The sequence below is a fragment of the Sarcophilus harrisii genome, chromosome 1, assembly GCF_902635505.1.
Source record: "Sarcophilus harrisii chromosome 1, mSarHar1.11, whole genome shotgun sequence".
Lineage (NCBI taxonomy): Eukaryota > Metazoa > Chordata > Mammalia > Dasyuromorphia > Dasyuridae > Sarcophilus > Sarcophilus harrisii.
In genome coordinates, this window is record NC_045426.1 from 335,200,890 (window position 1) to 335,219,316 (window position 18,427).

The 18,427-nt window shown below is 38.5% G+C and overlaps 1 protein-coding gene across 1 annotated transcript; it reads left to right on the forward strand.

The window, feature by feature from the left end:
- The first annotated feature begins 4,032 nt into the window (after positions 1-4,032).
- Positions 4,033-18,149, forward strand: NMRAL1 (NmrA like redox sensor 1). Its single transcript, XM_003761883.4, has 6 exons — positions 4,033-4,088; positions 6,911-6,996; positions 11,912-12,150; positions 15,058-15,307; positions 15,786-15,976; positions 17,115-18,149. The coding sequence occupies exons 2-6, from the start codon at positions 6,957-6,959 to the stop codon at positions 17,292-17,294; spliced, it is 900 nt and encodes a 299-aa protein (XP_003761931.1). The 5' UTR covers positions 4,033-4,088; positions 6,911-6,956; the 3' UTR covers positions 17,295-18,149.
- The last annotated feature ends 278 nt before the right edge of the window (positions 18,150-18,427 follow it).

An 18,427-nucleotide genomic window follows, 5' to 3' on the forward strand; every position in this document is an offset into this window, starting at 1 on the left:
ACATAAGCAAGGATGATTTTCAACATTGACCTTGTGTTTTTATTTTACCCCCCTCCTTCCTCCCTCCTCCCTTAGATGGCAAGTAATCCAATATATGTTAAACATAGTAAAAAATATATGTAAATCGAATATAGGCATACATATGTATACAATTATCTTATTGCACAAGAAAAATCAGATCAAAGAGGAAAAAAAAATGAGAAAGAAAATAAAATGCAGCAAACAACAACAAAAAGAGTAAAAATCCACACTCAGTCCCCACAGACCTCTCTCTGGATATAGATGGCTCTCTCCATCACAAGATCATTGGAAATGGCCTGAACTGTCTTATTGTTGAGAAGACTCACAAGCATCAGAATCGATCCTCATATAATCTTGCTGTTACCATGTACAATGATCTCCTGAAAACAATTACTTTTCACAAATATATTTAATTTTCTATATGAACTATTTCACCCCCAATAGAATATCCTGGGTAGGGACTATTGTATTTTTTTTTAATCTTCATGTTCCCAGTACTTGTCACATAATAAGTGTTTGTTAAATTAGATTGAAGTATGTCTAAATTTTTCTATATTATAATAATAATAATAGCATTTTTATAGTGCTTTAAGATTTGTTTAATGTTGCACTTGATCCTGAAGTAATTTTCATGGAGTCCATGACTAAGTGGGGCCTGAATATCAAGTTGTCCACAAATTGAGTTAATTTAGTCTCTTCTTCATCAATGCTTGTTCCTTTCATTTTTTTTTCTCTTCTTTTTGCCAATAGTGACTAATCATGGGGATCAGACTGTACAACTTGGGACCCATGGAAATTTCTAGCATACGCTGTTGTTTTTATCTGACACTATTTCCCTCATGAACTGAGGCTTCTAAAATAGAAGCACAGCAGAGAAAAATGGAAGGTTGAACAAGATTTATAAAGGCAATAACAGAGAAATTGATTAGAAGTAGCAAGTTAAACTTGATATTTCAAAATCTTTCATTTCCTTGAGGGGCAAAGAATAAAATAGAAACAAATAAAGGTATAGCCCACAAATCAGAAAATACAATTCAAAATAGACTACAAGAGAAGAGAAATAATGAAGAGGACAAAGTAAAGAAATACTTTTCTTAGAAAAAGAAAGAGAAAAAAAACTAATTAAAAAATAAGTTGGAGGAAAGGAAGATTATAAACTAACTGCTGTATTAGAAAAATTCAAATCAATGAATATAATCTGCCTTAACCTGTTTTCCCATTGTATTTACTACTTTGTATTTAAATGCTTAAGTTAGCTACAGACTCTTCTCCTATTGCAAATGAAAATAGGATAATTTACCTTTTTTTAAGCTGAAGAAAAAGAAACTTATTTATTTTTTAAGTAGATTTTTTTTTTATTATAGCATCTTATTTACAAAACATGTGCAAGGGTAATTTTTCAACACTGACCCTTGAAAAATCTTCTGTTTCAAATTTCCCCCTCCTTCCTTCCATCCCCTCCCCTAGATGGCAGGTAGTCCAATACATGTTAAATATTTTAAAATATATGTTAAATCCAATATATGTATACATATTTATACAGTTATCTTCCTGCACAAGAAAAATCGGATCTAGAAAGAAAGAGAAAAACCTGAGAAGGAAAACAAAAATGCAAGCAAACAATAACAGAAAGAGTAAAAATACTATGTTGTGGTCCACATTCAGTTCCCACAGTCTTCTGACTCGCTTTATCACTGAACTGGAACTGGTTTGAATTATCTCATTGTTGAAGAGAACCACGTCCATCAGAGTTGATCATCATTGTATAGTCTTGCTGTTGCCGTGTGTAATGATCTCCTGGTCCTGCTCATTTCACTCAGCATCAGTTTGTGTGAGTCTCTCCAGGCCTCTCTGTATTCATCCTGCTGGTCATTTCTAACAGAACAACAATATTCCATAACATTCATATACCACAATTTATTCAGCCATTCTCCAACTGATGGGCATCCACTCGGTTTCCAGTTTCTATCCACTGCAAAAAGGACTGCCACCAACACTTTTGCACATATGGGTCCCTTTCCCTCCTTTAAGATCTCTTTGGGATATAAGCCCAGTAGAAACACTGCTGGACCAAAGGGTATGCACAGTTTGATAACTTTTTGAGCATTGTTTCAAATTACTCTCCAGAATGGTTGGGTCCATAATCCCACCAACACTGTATCACTGTCTCAGTTTTCCCACATCCCCTCCAACATTCATTATCTTTTCCTGTCATTTTAGCCAATCTGAGAGTTGTATAGAGTTGTCTTAATTTGCATTTCTCTGATCAATAGTTATTTGTAGCACCTTTTCATATGACTAGAAATAGTTTCAATTTCTTCATCTGAAAGTTGTCTGTTTATATCCTTTGACCATTTACCAGTTGGAGAATGGCTTGATAAGAAACTGATTTTTAATAAGTTTTTAATTTTCAAAATACAAAGATAGTTTTCAACATTCAGCCTTGTAAAACCCTTGTGTTCCAAATTTTTCTTCCTCCCTTCTCCTCACCCCCCTTTCCTAAACAACAAGTAATCCAATATATATTAAACTTGTGCAGTTCTTGTATGCATAAAGAAATCTATTTTAATGTACAAACTTACAAATCTGGAAATACTGGTTTTCTCATATCTAAGATCATTCTTTGTACTCCTTGGGTTTTCATAGATAAAGGTTGAACTTCTGTGTCTCAGACATGACTATCTTCCCCCATTCCTCCCTATGAATTTAGCATCCATCACATAATCTCCTCTGAACAGTTAAATAGCATAATTTTCTCCTAAACCCCTCTCCTGTTCAATGCCAGTTGCCAAGATTGTGGGCACCATATGATCATCAAATTTGTCTTTGAAACTCTATCTCTTCTCTCCAATACAGACCACACTAAAGCTGGCTCACTTCCCATCCCTGATGGAGCTCCTATATGTCTACAAATATATAAATATGACATTATATGATAACACTTTGGGATTCATTACTCTAAAAAAAATGAATCCTCCAAGTGCAACTTCACAATAAACTTCAGAAAAGCTTCCAGTATTTCTCTATTACCTGTAATTAACAGTTCAATTTTAAATAAAATACTCTTGATCAAATTAAGGGAAGATATTTTTGTTCTATGTTTTTTAGTGTCTTTAACATTAATAAATATCAAAATCATGTCATTCCACGGTAGGGAACAAACCCCATGAGGCACATATCATTGGAATCGATGCTCCCTTTTTTACAGCGCAATTGTAAACAGAAGCTCATAGAAATTGTTACGTGGTCATGGAATTCCACCATAGGACTTCCAGATCTACACCAGACTGAGAAATATGAGTAAGACATGTATGAAGTCCAAAGACTGAAGAAAGCAAATTAAAAAAAAAAAAGTTCAGTGATTATAATTATGAAAATGAAACCGTTAAAGGGAAACGAACCAGATTTTCTAAGTGGACAGCTGCCGACAATTTATTAAAAAAAAAAAAAAAAAAAACAAGCACACTTCTTTTATTTAACAAAAAGTAAACTACGGAAAGTGTAACGTTTCAAGTACTCTGTCATTACAATCACACTCAGGATGTTTGCATAACTGTTTCCCAGAACTATGCTGAGACTATTATATGGGAATAAATTAGTCGAAACAAAATTTATCCATTAAATTTATCCATAAGGTGGTTGCCCAGTTTAACGTTGTATGTTCCATAACTACGTGTTAAATACGGTCTGATAGGTGAAGCGTCTCTGATTACAACTACTTCTCTGTAAGAAGCCATCCTACTAGAGAAAGGATGCTAGCCGGTTACCCAGGCTGGAATGTACCATCTGTATTGAGACGGGAGGGGAGTGCGAGCTTATCCTGACCCATTTTGGATAAAAACAAAACCAAACCAACCCTTGATTTTATTCCCCTACGTAGAATATAATATTGTTAAATAGAATTGACCGCGTGGGCCTCGAGGAGTGAGTGGAGGGGAGTAGGAGAAGTCAGAACCTGACACAGATCTCTTCGTTCCCCCCTCCGGTACAATGGTTTCTTCTCCTTATTCATCTTTCCCCAGAAGTCCCACCGCACTTAGCGGCTTCGCGGGAACGCCGGGGGAAAGGTAAATTACTTCCCACGCCCACGTGGGAGGCTGCTGGTGGTGATGCAGAAAGTGGGGCATCCCCGAGCGGCCGAGAGGATGCGCGGCCGGGAGCGGAGAGACGGCTCTCTGCCCTGGGCTGGCGGAGACCCCGGCCCCCTCTCCAGGGCTGACCTGACCAGGCCCGCGGCCGCGGGGGAGCAGAGGCAGGATTTGGGGGGTTTTCGGAGACTGGGGAAAGCGGGACTCGGAGCTGGGCTGGACGGGCGCCGGCACCAGCAGTGCGTAGTCAGCCGGCCGCCTTGCATTAGCGGGCGGGCAAACGGGCCCCAGAAACGGGGCGGCCTGGGAGGAGGGCCGGTTCCAGAAATGCCGAGGGGGTGGCTTGCAATGATGGAAATGGGCGCTTTAGACCCCAAATAGCAAAGAACTGGAAGAACGGAAAATAGAAAAGCTGGAAAGGTCGTTAGAACAGAATATGTTATGAAAGGGCCGTTAGCACTTAGAGGACCGAAATACAGAATAGTAGAGAGAGGAGGATCCTCGGGAGTGTTAGAGCTGGAAGGGTCTTTAGGACGGGAAATGTTAAAGCGGAGTCTTTAGAACATGCGGTGGTAGAGCCGGAAGGTACCACAGAACACAGAACAGTAGAGTCAACAGCACAAATACTAAAGTATAAGATGCAACAGAACCCGGATCGTTTTTAGTTAAATTCCCAGAAAAAATCATACTGTGAGCATGGCAGAGCTTAGGCCCCAAAAGGGTTTCTCAGGCAACTCCCTCTACTTTCTGAAGAACCTGAGGACCGCGTGGTGTGGAGATTTAAACAGAGCCTCAGGGTATCTTTTCTACTGTGAAAGAATCTAGGACATTTATCTTTTTTTATATATTTTTTTTATTATTATAGCAACTTTTTATTGACAGAACCCACGCCACGGTAATTTTTTTACATTATCCCTTGCACTCACTTCTGTTCTGATTTTTCCTTCCCACCCTCCACCCCCTCCCCTAGATGGCAAACATAGGATATTTATCTTGAAGCCTTTTCTATCTCCAATCAGTTTTACAACCACAAGGGATCTTAGAGATAGAGATAATTTAGATAATTAGAGATAATTTAGCCCTGTTCCATTTTATAGAGAAGGAAAGGAAAGGACTTTCTCCATTCTGCTACTAAGTGCTAAATCAAGACTCAAATTCTGGGTTTCCAGAGTTCCAGATTCTAGGATTATTTTTCTTTCCTTTTATCAGGGATTCTTAACCTGGGAGTGAGACACAGACCCCAGACCAGGACATCTGTGGATAGATTTCAAGGAGTCCATGACCCTGGGAAACAAAAAACTCTTTATTTCACTAACCCTTAACTGAAATTTGTTATTTCAGTTCAAATTTAAATATTTATCATTCAGTTATTTAAAAACAGAATGTCAAGCCCTTATGCCCTTTACTATCTCCTGAAGTCTATCCAGATTCATGTTTATTGTTTCCATGACACTATCCATCTCATCTTTTGCTGTCTCCTCCTTTTGTCTTTAATCTCAGTATCAGTATTTTCCAATGAATCTCGGTATGTGGTGAAAGTATTTAAATTTCAACCTCAGTAATGATTAATCAGTTAGTTTCTTTAAGTATTGATTGATTTGATGTCCTTGTTATCCAAGGGACTCTCAAAAATCTCCTCCAACACCAGAATTCAAGTGTTGATTCTGAAGCCTTCAACTTTCCTAATAATCAACTCTCACAGCCATATATTGCTATTGGGGGGGAAAAATCATAGCTTTGAGTATATGGTACTTTGTCAGCAAGATCATGTCTCTGTTCTTCAATAAGCTGTCCAGATTTGCCAAAATTTTTCTTCCAAGGGGCAAACATCTTTTAATTTCATGATTGCAACTGTCATGTTCAGTAAATTTTTTAAAAATTCTTCTTTACTTTCTGCCATCAGAATGGTATTTTCTGCATATCTGAGATTGTTGACATTTCTCCTAGCAACCTTAATTCCAGCTTTTGATTTTTCCACACTGGCATTTCACATGATCTACTCTGCATATAAGTTAATTAAATAAGATGATGTTACACAACTTTGTCATAAGTTTCTCAACCTTGAACCAATTGTTTGAACAAATATGTTCCATATTGAATTCTGTTTCTTGATCTGAATACAGGTTCTTCAGAAGACTGGTAAAACATCTGACACACCCATCACTTTTAGGACTTGCTACAATTTAGTGTGATCCACAAAGTCAAAGGCTTTAGTTTAATCAATGAAGCAGAAATAGATTTCTCTATAGTTCATCAGATGCTGACAATTTGGTCTTTAGTTCCTCTGCCTCTTTGAAAATCAGCCTGTTTTTCTGGTAATTTTCAGTTCACACACTTCTGTAGCCTACCTTGCAGAATCCTAAGTATAGCCTCACTTGGACTGTGAAATTTTTGGTCACTTAAACATTCTTCAGCATTGCCCTTCTTTAGGATTGGGATGTAAACTGATGTAGCTGCTATGGAATATTCTATTATTTGTCTATTAAATGGGGATGGAGGGGGGATCATTATTGGCTCAGAATTTAATTTGAATTTTTTTTAAAAAATTGTTTAGAGGGTTGAGTTGGAAGAGCTTAGCATAAATGCACAATCTTCTGCCATCTTTGCTCTGCTTACACTGTCAGAGGAAAAGGAGTAGTATTAGGGGAATCAGAAAAGGCTTCTTATAACAGGTGGGACTCGAGGGAAGCCAGGACATGGAGCACTGACAGTGGCTTACCCAAGATCACCCAGCCAGTTTGTGTCAGAAACAAGAGATAATTTTGGGGGATTTAGTAAATATTGATGCTACTTCTTTTCAGATCTTCCCAATTCAAGTGCCTGTTCATTCTTTCTCTGTGACTCTTCATGGCGGACAAGAAACTGGTAGTGGTATTTGGAGCAACTGGTAAGTGGAACATAGAATGTAAGAGCTGAAAGAATATAGATTTTTAGAACACAGGAAGTTTACAATTGGAAGAGACTTTGAAGATTGTTGAGTCAATAATAAACTAGTGGTTAATAAACTCAAAGACCCCAGCTTCTGGGATAAGAACTCACTAAAACTGACAGAACTAGGCATTGACCCACACTTAATCTATATCAAGATAAGGTTGAAATAAATTCATAATTTAGACATAGAGTGATACTATAAGTAGATTAGGAGAACAAAGGAGAGTCTACTTCTCAAATCTGTGGAGAAGTAAGGAATTTATGGCTAAAGAAGAAGTGGAGAACATTGACATACAAAGTGGATAATTTTGATTATATTACGTTAAAAAGGGTTTATACAAACAAAATCAGCGCAGCCAAGATTAGAAGGGAAAAAGAAAAATGGGAAAAAATTCTTACATCCAAGATTTCTGATAAAGGCCTCATTTCTAAAACATATGGAGAATTGACTCAAATTTATAATGTTAGAGAGGATGTGGGAAAACTGGGACACTGATGCATTGTTGGTGAAACTGAACGGATCCAACTATTCTGGAGAGCAGTTTGGAACTATGCTCAAAAAGTTATCAAACTGTGCATATCCTTTGATTCAGGAGTGTCTCTACCCCAAAGAAATCATAAAAAAGGAAAAAGAACCCTTATGCACAAAAATGCTTGTAACAACAATTTTTGTACTGGCAAGGAAGTGGAAATTGAGTGGATGCCCATCAGTTGGAGAATGGCTGAATAAGTTATAGTATATGAATGTTGTGGAATATTATTGTTCTATAAGAAATGAAGAGCAGGATGATTTCACAAAAGTCTAGAAAGACATAAACTGATGCTGAGTGAAGTGAGTAGAGCCAAGAGAACATTGTGCACAGTTACAAGATTATGTGATGAAGTTGGCTCTTTTCTTTTTTTCTTTCTTCCTTCCTTCCTCTCCCCTTCTCCCTTCTCCCTCCTTCCTCCTAGGCAATTGGAGTTAAGTGACTTGCTGGGTCACACAGCCAGGAAGTGTTAAGTGTCTGTGGTCAAATTTGAACTCAAGTCCTCCTGACTGGTGCTCTATCCACTGCACTATTTAGCTGCCCCTAATTTGGCTTTTTTCAACAATGAGGTAATTCAAGGAAATTCCAAGAATTGTGATAAAGAGCCATCTGCATCAAGGGAGAAGACTATGGAGACTAAATGTGGATTACAACATAGTATTTTCATGTTTTTTGTTACTGGTTGTTTGCCTGTTTTTTCTTTCTCCTTTTTTTTTTTCCTTTTTAATCTGATTTTTCTTGTACAGCATGATAAGTGTGGAAATATGTATAGAAGAATGCACATGTTTAACGTATAATAGATTACTTGCTGTCTAGGAGAGAGGAGAAAAATTTGGAACACAAAGTTTTGCAAGGGTGAATGTGGAAAACTATTTTTGCATGTGTTTTGAAAAATAAAAAGCTATTATTATAAAAAAAATCACAAGGACATTTATGTGGAGCATGAACTTTGATCTACTTTCTTCTGATTCTTATCCTGTGCTTAGATGATGATAATGAATCCATTATTTCATTTCAGGCTTAATTAATAAAAACAATTCCATGTGTTTAAGAAAGAAAGAAAGAAAACTATCTTTGCATGTGTTTAGAAAAATGAAAAGCTATAAAAAAGGAGAAAATGTGACTATAATAAGACCAATACCGTAAGTCAGTGATAAAGCAAAGTCTTAAAATTTCCTGAGCCTTGGGGTAAGAGCTCATAATTCAAGGGTGGGCTAGGACAAGTATGCTGGACATGCTAGTAAGGAAACACAAACTCCAACTATAATTGTTCCTTTCACATCTTGACTTCCCCCACTGAGCTTAAGAAATTAAATGGAAATTTTGGGAGAGTTTTGCAGAAACTGCAAACAACATTCAGACAACAAAAAGCCTATAACTATATACTCAATCCAAATTTTACAATAAGTGCAGTAAACACCCATGAAAGAAAAAGGAAAAGTTCAGACTTCTTCTCTGATAAGAAGGGAGGGACAAAAAGTTTTGCAAGGATTCTCCAGATTTCAGAGGGTGCATTCCCCTAACCGCTGCAATGTGAAAGGGATAACTGTACTTTGTGGAGAACCTAGGGCTCCAGGTCCTAAGACTTTTTTTGGAAGTTGGAATAAACAGATGGAAATTCTCTTTTGTCAAGAATTAAATTCAATAAGTCTTTACTATGTATGTGTCTTATCCTCTATCATACTTTACTTTGAAGACACAAAAGAAACATGAGTGGAACTGTTCCAGCAGTCCTCAAACTTTTTAAATAGGGGGCCAGTTCACTGTCCCTCAGACTGTTGGAGGGCCGGACTATAGTAAAAACAAAAACTTTGTTTTGTGGGCCTTTAAATAAAGAAACTAAATATCCTTGGGTGAGGGGGATAAACATCCTCAGCTGCCACATCTGGCCCGCAGGCCGTAGTTTGAGGACCCCTGGACTTTAAGCCCATGTGTATAGTCTAAAAATTATTTTACTATTTTACTACAAACTTAAATCAATAAAAATAACTAATCATATAAACATACAAAATAAATAATAAAATCTTACATAAAACCGTTGGTATTTAGCCAAATGGAGTCACATAAATTAATAAGCAAGTTAAATTCCATTATTCTTTTTCTACAGTATCATAAATGGAAACCTGGCTTCCATATAAAGACTTGCCTCTAATACATACTGATCTTGGAACCCAAGCAAAGCTAGTTACTTAAATTTTCAGTGCTCCTATATTGTACGTTGTTACTAAGGTACTAGTCTTCACTAGGAAATTCCTGTATCATAACTTATTCAGCCATTGTCCAATTGATGGGCATCCACTCAGTTTCCAGTTTCTGGCCACTACAAACAGGGCTGCCACAAACATTCTTGCACATACAGGTAGGTCCCTTTCCCTTATTTAGTATCTCTTTGGGGTATAAGTCCAGTAGTAGCACTGCTGGATCAAAGGGTATGCACAGTTTGATAACTTTTTGAGCATAGTCCCAAATCGCTCTCCAGAATTGTTGGATCAGTTCACAATTCTACCAACAATGTATCAGTGTCCCAGTTTTCCCACATCCCCTCCAATATTTATCATCTTTTCCTGTCATTTTAGTCAATCTGACAGATGTGAAACTCAGAGTTGTCTTAATGTGCATTTCTCTACTTAATAGTGATTTAGAGCATTTTTATCATATGACTAGAAATGGCTTTAATTTCTTCATATGAAAATTGTCTGTATCCTTTAACCATTTATTAACTGGGGAATGACTTGCATTCTTATAAATTTGAATCAATTCTCTATATAGTTTTAAAATGAGGCATTTATCAGAAACTGAATTTAAGAATTTTTTTCCCAGTTTTCTTTTTCCCTTCTAATCTTGGCTGCATTGATTTTATTATACAAAACCCACTTAACTTAGCGTAAGCAAAATTATCCATTTTGCATTTCATAATGTTCTCTAGTTTGTTGTTGGCCATAAATTCCTTCCTTCTCTACAGATTTGAGAAGTACCTTATCCCATGTTCTCCTAATTTGCTTATAGTATCACTTTTTATGTCTAAATCATGAACCTATTTTGGTATAGGGAATAGGTGTTGGCCAATCTTTAGTTTCTATTATACTATTTTCCAATTTTCCCAATAATTTTTTTTATCAAATAGTGAGTTCTTATCTCAGAAGCTGGAGTCTTTAGGTTTATTAAACCCTAGATTACTATAGCCATTGTTTTATCTTGTAAACCTAATCTAATCCACTGATTCATTACTCTGTTTCTCAGCAAGTATCAAATGGTATTGATGTAGCCCAGTTTAAAAACCGCTGGATTGGGGGTGTCTTTGAGTTCATTGAAGCAGTGTGGTATAGTGAGAAGTCCCTTATTGGAATCAGAGAATGCCCTTTACTACTTTTAGGGGTTTTGGTTTATTATTTTCTGTCTCCTGAGCCACTGTGATAGCCTGCTGGTGGATCAGCCTGCCCCAGTGTCCTCTCACTCCCATACATCCTTCATCCAAGACACTAAAATGATTTTCCTTAAAGCTCAGGTCAATCATTTGACTTGCTTTTTACTCTGGTGTCTTCCTGTTGCCTCCGAGATCAAATACAAAAGGCTCTGGTGTTCACAGCCCTTTCTGAGCTACCCTGCTTCTCTATTTTTTTCTCCCACTTTACATATACTCTATGATCAAGTGATAATAGCATTTGGCTTTTCCACCAACAAGACACTATTTCTGCTCTGGGCATTCTCGCCAGCTGTCCCATTCCTGGAATGCTCTGCCTTGTTTACTCTGCCTACTGACCTCCCTGACTTCTTGTAAGTCCCAACTAAAATCCCACCTTTAACTGGAAGTTTTCTCTAACCCTCTTAATTCCAGAAGTCTTCCTTCTGTTAAATATCTCTTATTTACCTTATATAAAGCATTTTTTTTTTGCATATATATTTGCTTGCATGTTGTCTCTCTCATTAGATTGTAATCAGGGGTTGTCTTGTGTTTCTTTTTATATCTTCAGTGCTTAATTAATACAGTGCCTGGCACATAGTAGGTACTTAATATTTTCAAATCGAAACAAAAAACAATAGTTTTTGTCCTTTTTTCTCAATTATCTTTTATCTATATTTTTTCAATTACATATAAAACAATTTTTATCCTTTTTTTTAAAATTTCAAGTTTAAAATTTTCTGTCTCTTCTTCCATTGGGAAGACAATTTGATATAAATTATATGTGTGCAGTCATGCAAAATATATTTCCATGTAGGTCATGTTGTTAAAGAATACAATCTTTGCCTTTGGAGTGCTCATCGAGGAGATGGAGTTTCTAGGCAGTGGGTTGGCTTGGGATAGGAACTCCAAAGAAATGCTGTCTGCTATTTTTCTCCGAGGTGCCCAGGGTGGTTCAGTTGCCAGGACTCTCCTGGAAGATGGGACATTCAAAGTTCGTGTGGTGACTCGAAATCCTAAGCAGAAAGCCGCAGAATACCTGAGAAATCAAGGTGCAGAGGTGGTCCGAGGAGATCAAGATGATGAGAAGAGCCTGGAGCCAGCCCTGGCAGGGGCCTATGCAGCTTTCATTGTGACCAACTACTGGGAGAATCTCAACCAGGAGCAGGAGATTAAGCAGGTGAAAATAAAATGGGTCTCTGTTTCTCTCTCCATCTAGCTCTAAGTAATGATTCAGTTCAACACACATTTATTGAGTGCTTATTATAGGTAAAAACAAAAATGTGGTGAAATTGTACACTATCCCAGGTGAGTGGAGCAGAGACACGACTCTACAAATACATGTGTAGAAGATTATTTGAAAAGGGAGAAAATCTTAATGACCTGGCTACCAGAAAAGGCGCAGTTTCCTCTGAAGAGAAAGCTATCCAAAAACTAAACTCCTTTTCCCAAGACTTTCACCTCTCCCTGACTTCCTTTTTCTTGTCTAGAGTGCCACCATCTTTCCAGTCCTTCCAGTTTCCCACCTACATTTATTTCTGTTCATCCCCCATATGTAATCCGTTGCCAATTCCTTTTTTCTGCCTTTCTAATATCTCTCCCATGGGCCTTCCTTTCCTCTGACACTGCTATGGCCTTGCTGCAGCCCCTCATCACTTCAAAGCTGTTCTATGGCCAGAAGCTGATAGTGGATCTGCCTGCCCCAGACTTCTCCTCGCTCCAATACAGCCTTCACTCAACTGCAAGACTGATCTTCCATTAGTGCAGGGGTGACCGTATATCACCCACTTACTCAAGAAAACTTCAGTGGAATCAAAGGGAAAAAATCTGGTTTGGCCTTAAAAGCCTTTTATAAACTTGTCTTCCCACAGCCCCCAACCCTTCCTTTCCATTCCGTTTGTTTCTGGAGGCAATCAGGATTAAGTGACTTGCTCAGTCATCAAGCTAGTAAGTGGCTGAAGGCACATTTGAATGTAGCTCCTCCTGACTCCAGGGCCTGTGCTCTCCATTGTACCCCTTGCTGCACCCTCCCTCCCTGCAGTCTTAGACTTTACTTCCTCTCCCCCACATACCCAGTGATCCAGAGCCAGTAACCTTTCTGTTGTTCCCCATATAGGACACTCCCACCTCCCAACTTCTGGCATTTTCATTTTCACAAGACTACAATTCTGTCCCTTTTCATCTTCTTTTCCTGGCTTCCATCAAGTTCCAACTGAAATCCTATGTTCTACAAGAAACTTTTCCCAATTCCTCTAAATGCTGATGTGTTCCCTCTGTTGATTATCTCCATTTCATTCTGTATAGATCTTATTTGTATTTTCATGTTCTCTCCATCTGACTATGAGCAGGGACTTTGTATGCCTAGTGCTTTGAACAGTGTCTGGCACATACTACTACTACTAAAAAATGAGCACTTAATGCTTGATGATTTATTAGCTTCTGAGCTGAGTCTTGAAGGGACCTAAGGATTTATAAAGGCAAAAATCAGGAATTTATATGCATGAGAAGGCAGTGTGTGCAAAGAAGCAGCTTAAGGAGATGTCCAGGGGAAATAGTTCAGAGCTGAGGAAGAATTATCACATCTGTATAGCTGTTTACAAAGCTTCCTTTTTTTTTTTTTTTTTTTTGTTACATTTAAAAAATATTTTTTTATTGTCATGTTTTGTTTTTACACCACCTATATTTCCCTTTGCCTTTAACCTCCTTTTCCCCCTTGTGGCAAATAAAATTGGAACAAAGGCATAGTTTTCTCCATGGCAAGATACCAGTTTAATAATAGCAACATGTAAACTCAGTAAAATGGGTCATGCTGGCATCTCAGCAAAAGCTGAGGGCCTTAACATGATCAATTTGTTGATTAGGTTATCAGTAACCAAGTAATTGGTGTATGGCTTCTCTCTCTCTCTGATTAAAGACCCACAGAGTCTTTTGAACCTAGGTATTTTCCTTCTGATTGGACTAAATATGTCATTTGGAGCTCCCAGTTTGTAGGTGGGTTGCCTTCAGGTGTGGACAATCATTCCCCTCTCCTGCAGTTACAACTTGCTCTAGAAATCTTAGCTATAAAACAAAACCACTCCAATCAGGATCCTTAAGCTAGCTTTCCCCTTGGAGAACAAGTCACCCCTCACTTTGATGAAGAACAAGCCAAAATGAGGAGAGGGATAGGATAGTCCTGTTAGAAATGACTGCATAAGGATTTCCTATAAGGGAAAAATAGTTCTTACAGATAAGGGAGTAGTTGAAAACGAGCTGAGGCTAGTTAAAAACTCCGGAAGCACACTCCTCTTTTTCTCCTTTCACTTCCACTCATTTATTTTCCTATTTTAAAGATTTTCTACAATTCTACAAAGATTTAAAGATTTCTACAATACAAAGTGGTAATTGTCATTCATTGATCTTTTTACCTTTAAATACAGAGGTTTATTCAGTGGGTCTACAAACAGATTTCAGGGATTCTATGAATAGGGGGAAAAACTTACATTTTTAATGTTTATTACCTATGGTTCCCTTTGTTACCTTCTGTATTTTGTGCATTTAAAAACATTATTCTGAGAAGAGGTTCCTACACTTCAGGGAAGCATCCTTAATACACACACTCAAAAGGTTAAGAACCCGTGCTTTAATAGAACAATTACATAAACCAGAAATAGTACACTGTTTTTTCTTGATTCCAGTTTGCATTTGAAAGAGGAATTGGATCTCATTTTTGTTCCAGGAGACAGAACTAGGCCAATGGGTAGGAGTTACAAGAGGAAGATTTCTACCCAAATGAGTAAGAATGTCCAATACAGTTCAATAGTACAGTAGCAAAGGTCATGTTGGGAAGGAGTGAGCCTTCCATGAGACACATGTGTGGTTCTGTAGCCATTCCATTTTTAGGAAGATGGGGACTTGTGTATTATTATTTGTGTGGTGCCACATCTCCCTTGGGGCAGGGACTGTTGGGTTTGTTGTTGCCTTACTCAGAGTAGGGTATGGATAAATGAGTAGACAAATAACGTTCATTTGTGCAGGGTTTGTTGAATGACCGGAGAGATTCCCTTTCTGTGATTCCTAATTAGTGAGGACATGGTCTCTTCCACAGGGTAAACTCCTGGCTGATCTATCCAAACGTCTGGGCTTGAATTATGTGATCTACAGTGGACTGGAGAATGTGAAGAAGCTGACAGGCGGCCAGCTGATAGTCAGACACTTTGATGGCAAAGGGGAAGTTGAGGAATACTTCCGGGCCTTGGGAGTACCAATGATCAGTGTCCGGCTGCCTTGCTACTTTGAAAACCTTCTCACCTACTTCCTACCCCAGAAGGCTCTGGATGGAAAGGGTTACTTGCTGAGTGAGTTTATTTTCCTGTGCTTTCTCTTTGAATGACCTGTGACAGCAAGGCTTTCTTCCCACCCCAGGGTTTTTTTTTTTTCTCCCTTTTTAACCATCATGTGGTGAAAAGAGATTCGATGTCATTATGTAGGCAGCATGGCAGTGATGGGGAACCAGGCTCAGTCAGAAACACCTGGGTCCCTCTCTGATCGTACTAGATGAGGCTTTCTTTTCAGTTCCTGGAAATTCATTCTCTTTAGACTATAAGGGGGCATGAGGGTTGTCTTGGTCTAAGGAGTGTTTGAGGACCAGGAGGACGGAGACTGTTTTGTGGATGTGCCAGCCATCAGACCCTACCTTGGCAAAGGACAGCCTTAGACTTACCCCATCACCAGATTACCTGATAGATTACCTGATTAGAGTTGCTCCAAACAGCCTGATAGGAGGAGAGGACATCACCCCCCATCCTTAGGCCTTTTTTCTCTTCCCCTTTGAAGATTTGCCCATGGGTGACGTCCCAATGGATGGAATGGCAGTAGCTGACCTGGGTCCCGTGGTGCTGAGCCTGCTGAAGTCCCCAGAAGAGTACGTGGGCCGCAACATTGGGCTTAGCACCTGCAAGCACACGGCCACGGAGTACGCCTCCTTTCTCTCTAAATACACTGGGAAGACTGTGCAGGATGCCAAGGTAGGCAGATCCCCTATGGCCTGACCATCATAACATGGATTTAGATCTCAAGGATCATTGAGAGTCAGCAAGTCTAAAACCTTTATAATAGATGGTGCCGCTGATTAGATTCAGTTCTCCTGCTATGCCACGCTGTATTTTCTCAAAATGGGGGAGTCGGGAAAAGTCTGACATCAGACTTTGAATACTGATGTTAAAAATAACAAAGGCTCACGTTTATGTAATGTTTTATATAGTTTGCAGAGCACCTTTCTTTACAACAGCTTCATAAGGTAGTTCCCATTTTACAAATAAAAAAACTGACATTCAGAGATATGAACTCCCTCTTAAAGTCATGGGTTATCATGGCAGAGCCAGGGCACGAGCACAGGTCATCCCCAACCCTGACTTTGGTACCTTTGAGGGATTCTTAACTCCAGGGTCCACAAACCAATTAAAACATATATATATTTTGATACTTGGATTTGAATATAATTGGTTTCCTTTGCAATCCAGTGTCTCATATTTTATACATTTAATTCTTATTTGTTCACTTGCTTGTTTATTTATTTGAGCCTGTTTCCTTATTTCATTGTCTTGGAAGTACAGCATTCACTTAAGGCTCAGTCCCAGTGCTAAACAGTGCAGAAGTTTTGACCCATGCTCCTTCTGCCCTCAACAGCATGATGGCCCCCCTGACCTCTTTGGGAAGAGTGTTAGAGGTATCTAACCATATTGTTGGTGCCACTTCTAGTGGAAATGTGGCTTTAACCTCCTGAACTCAAACAATCTACCAGCCTAAGCAGTAGCAGGGATTAGAGTCATGCACTATCAAAACCATCCTTCTGCTGTAACATCCTTTGGACAAACTTAATTTTAATTTACCTTGACTTAATAGCTTTTAAAAAGCTAGACAAGTGAAGATAAGGGGAAGCTATAGATTATAAAGATGGGTTAATGAAATGTTATAGATGTACAGACTGATCACATGAGAGCCTCCCTGCAATTGTAAACTGCAAAGTATCATTCTTAAAGCCTGATCTGAATAAGCTTCTGTCACACAGAAAGAAGATAGAGAGGGGAGAGAAGATAGAGAGGATAGAGTCTGGCTGCATCCTAGATGAGGTGCTAATTGTCCTGGGCTTTTTCTTTTGGATAGACCTCACCAGAGGATTATGAGAAACTTGGCTTCCCTGGGGCACAGGACCTGGCCAACATGTTCCGCTTCTACACGATGAATCCAGACCGAGATGTGGAGCTGACCCTGAAACTCAACCCCAAGGCCAGAACTCTGGAACAGTGGTTAGACCAGCACAAAGATGCTTTTGCAAACCTGTGACAGGTCTGCTGCTATCTTCCTCCCATTGCCAACATGATCCAATAATCCAGTTCTTAGCATATAGCTCCTGCTAGCTTGCTTTGTTTTGTTAATTGTTTTAAGGCCATTGTACTTGTAGTTTAAAATAAAATGCTTTGTTTCTATTCTGGAGCTCCAATCAAATTAGGAACAGACATGGTTAAAATTCAAGATAGCAGCTACAAGATGAATATGTGGAATAGAGCCATCAAGGATGGCTCAGGTTCCGAAACTAGGTACCCAAAAGGATGCTGATGTTCTTAAAAGAATTATATATGTTTGAAAGGAGGGGATTTGGAGGCAAGGATAATGAATTCTCTTTTTGATGTGTAGAATTTTAGATTCTTATGAGACATTCAAGTAGAAATACACTGCCAGCAGTCAGAAATGAAGGAATTGCCCTCAGAAGAAAGAAAGGGCTGAATATGTAGATTTGGGAAGCATCTGGAATAGAACTGAGTTATTAAAGCCATGGAATCCCTGGCAGATTACTAAGAGTGAAAAGGAAGGCAAAACCAAAGACAGAGTCCTAGGGGTACACTTACCCAAAGTGAAAAAGCCACGGATACTGATCCTGTTGAGAAGGCCTAAAGAACAAGTAGTAGTAGTAGTACCAGGAAACAGGGAAACTCTAGGAGGAAGAAATATAGTCAAGTCTCAGACATTACAGACTTCAAGAAAGATGGGGCTACAAAATGATCTTACCCTCAAGTGGCTTACATTATAGAGGAGGGGACAGCATGCACAAAATATATATAGTGCAAATTAGGAGGTAGTCTTAGAGAGAAGGGATAAGGAGTAGGAGGAAATGTTCATATTGGCCATGCTCACAAATATTACTAATTTTAATCTACATATTTATTGCCATGGTAATCAAACTATAAAAAAGATCATTTTGTAGAACTAGGGAAAACTATCACAAAACTAGTCAGGAGAAATAGAGGATGAAAATTTATACAAAATAATGGGAAAAAAGCAGGATGGGACCTAGATTACTACATCTCAAACTATACTGTTAAATAATAATCATCAAAACTATTTGGTTGTAGTTAAGAAATAGAGGTCAATATGGACAGATTAGATTTACAAGATCTACATAAATTTGGAGGAAGGAG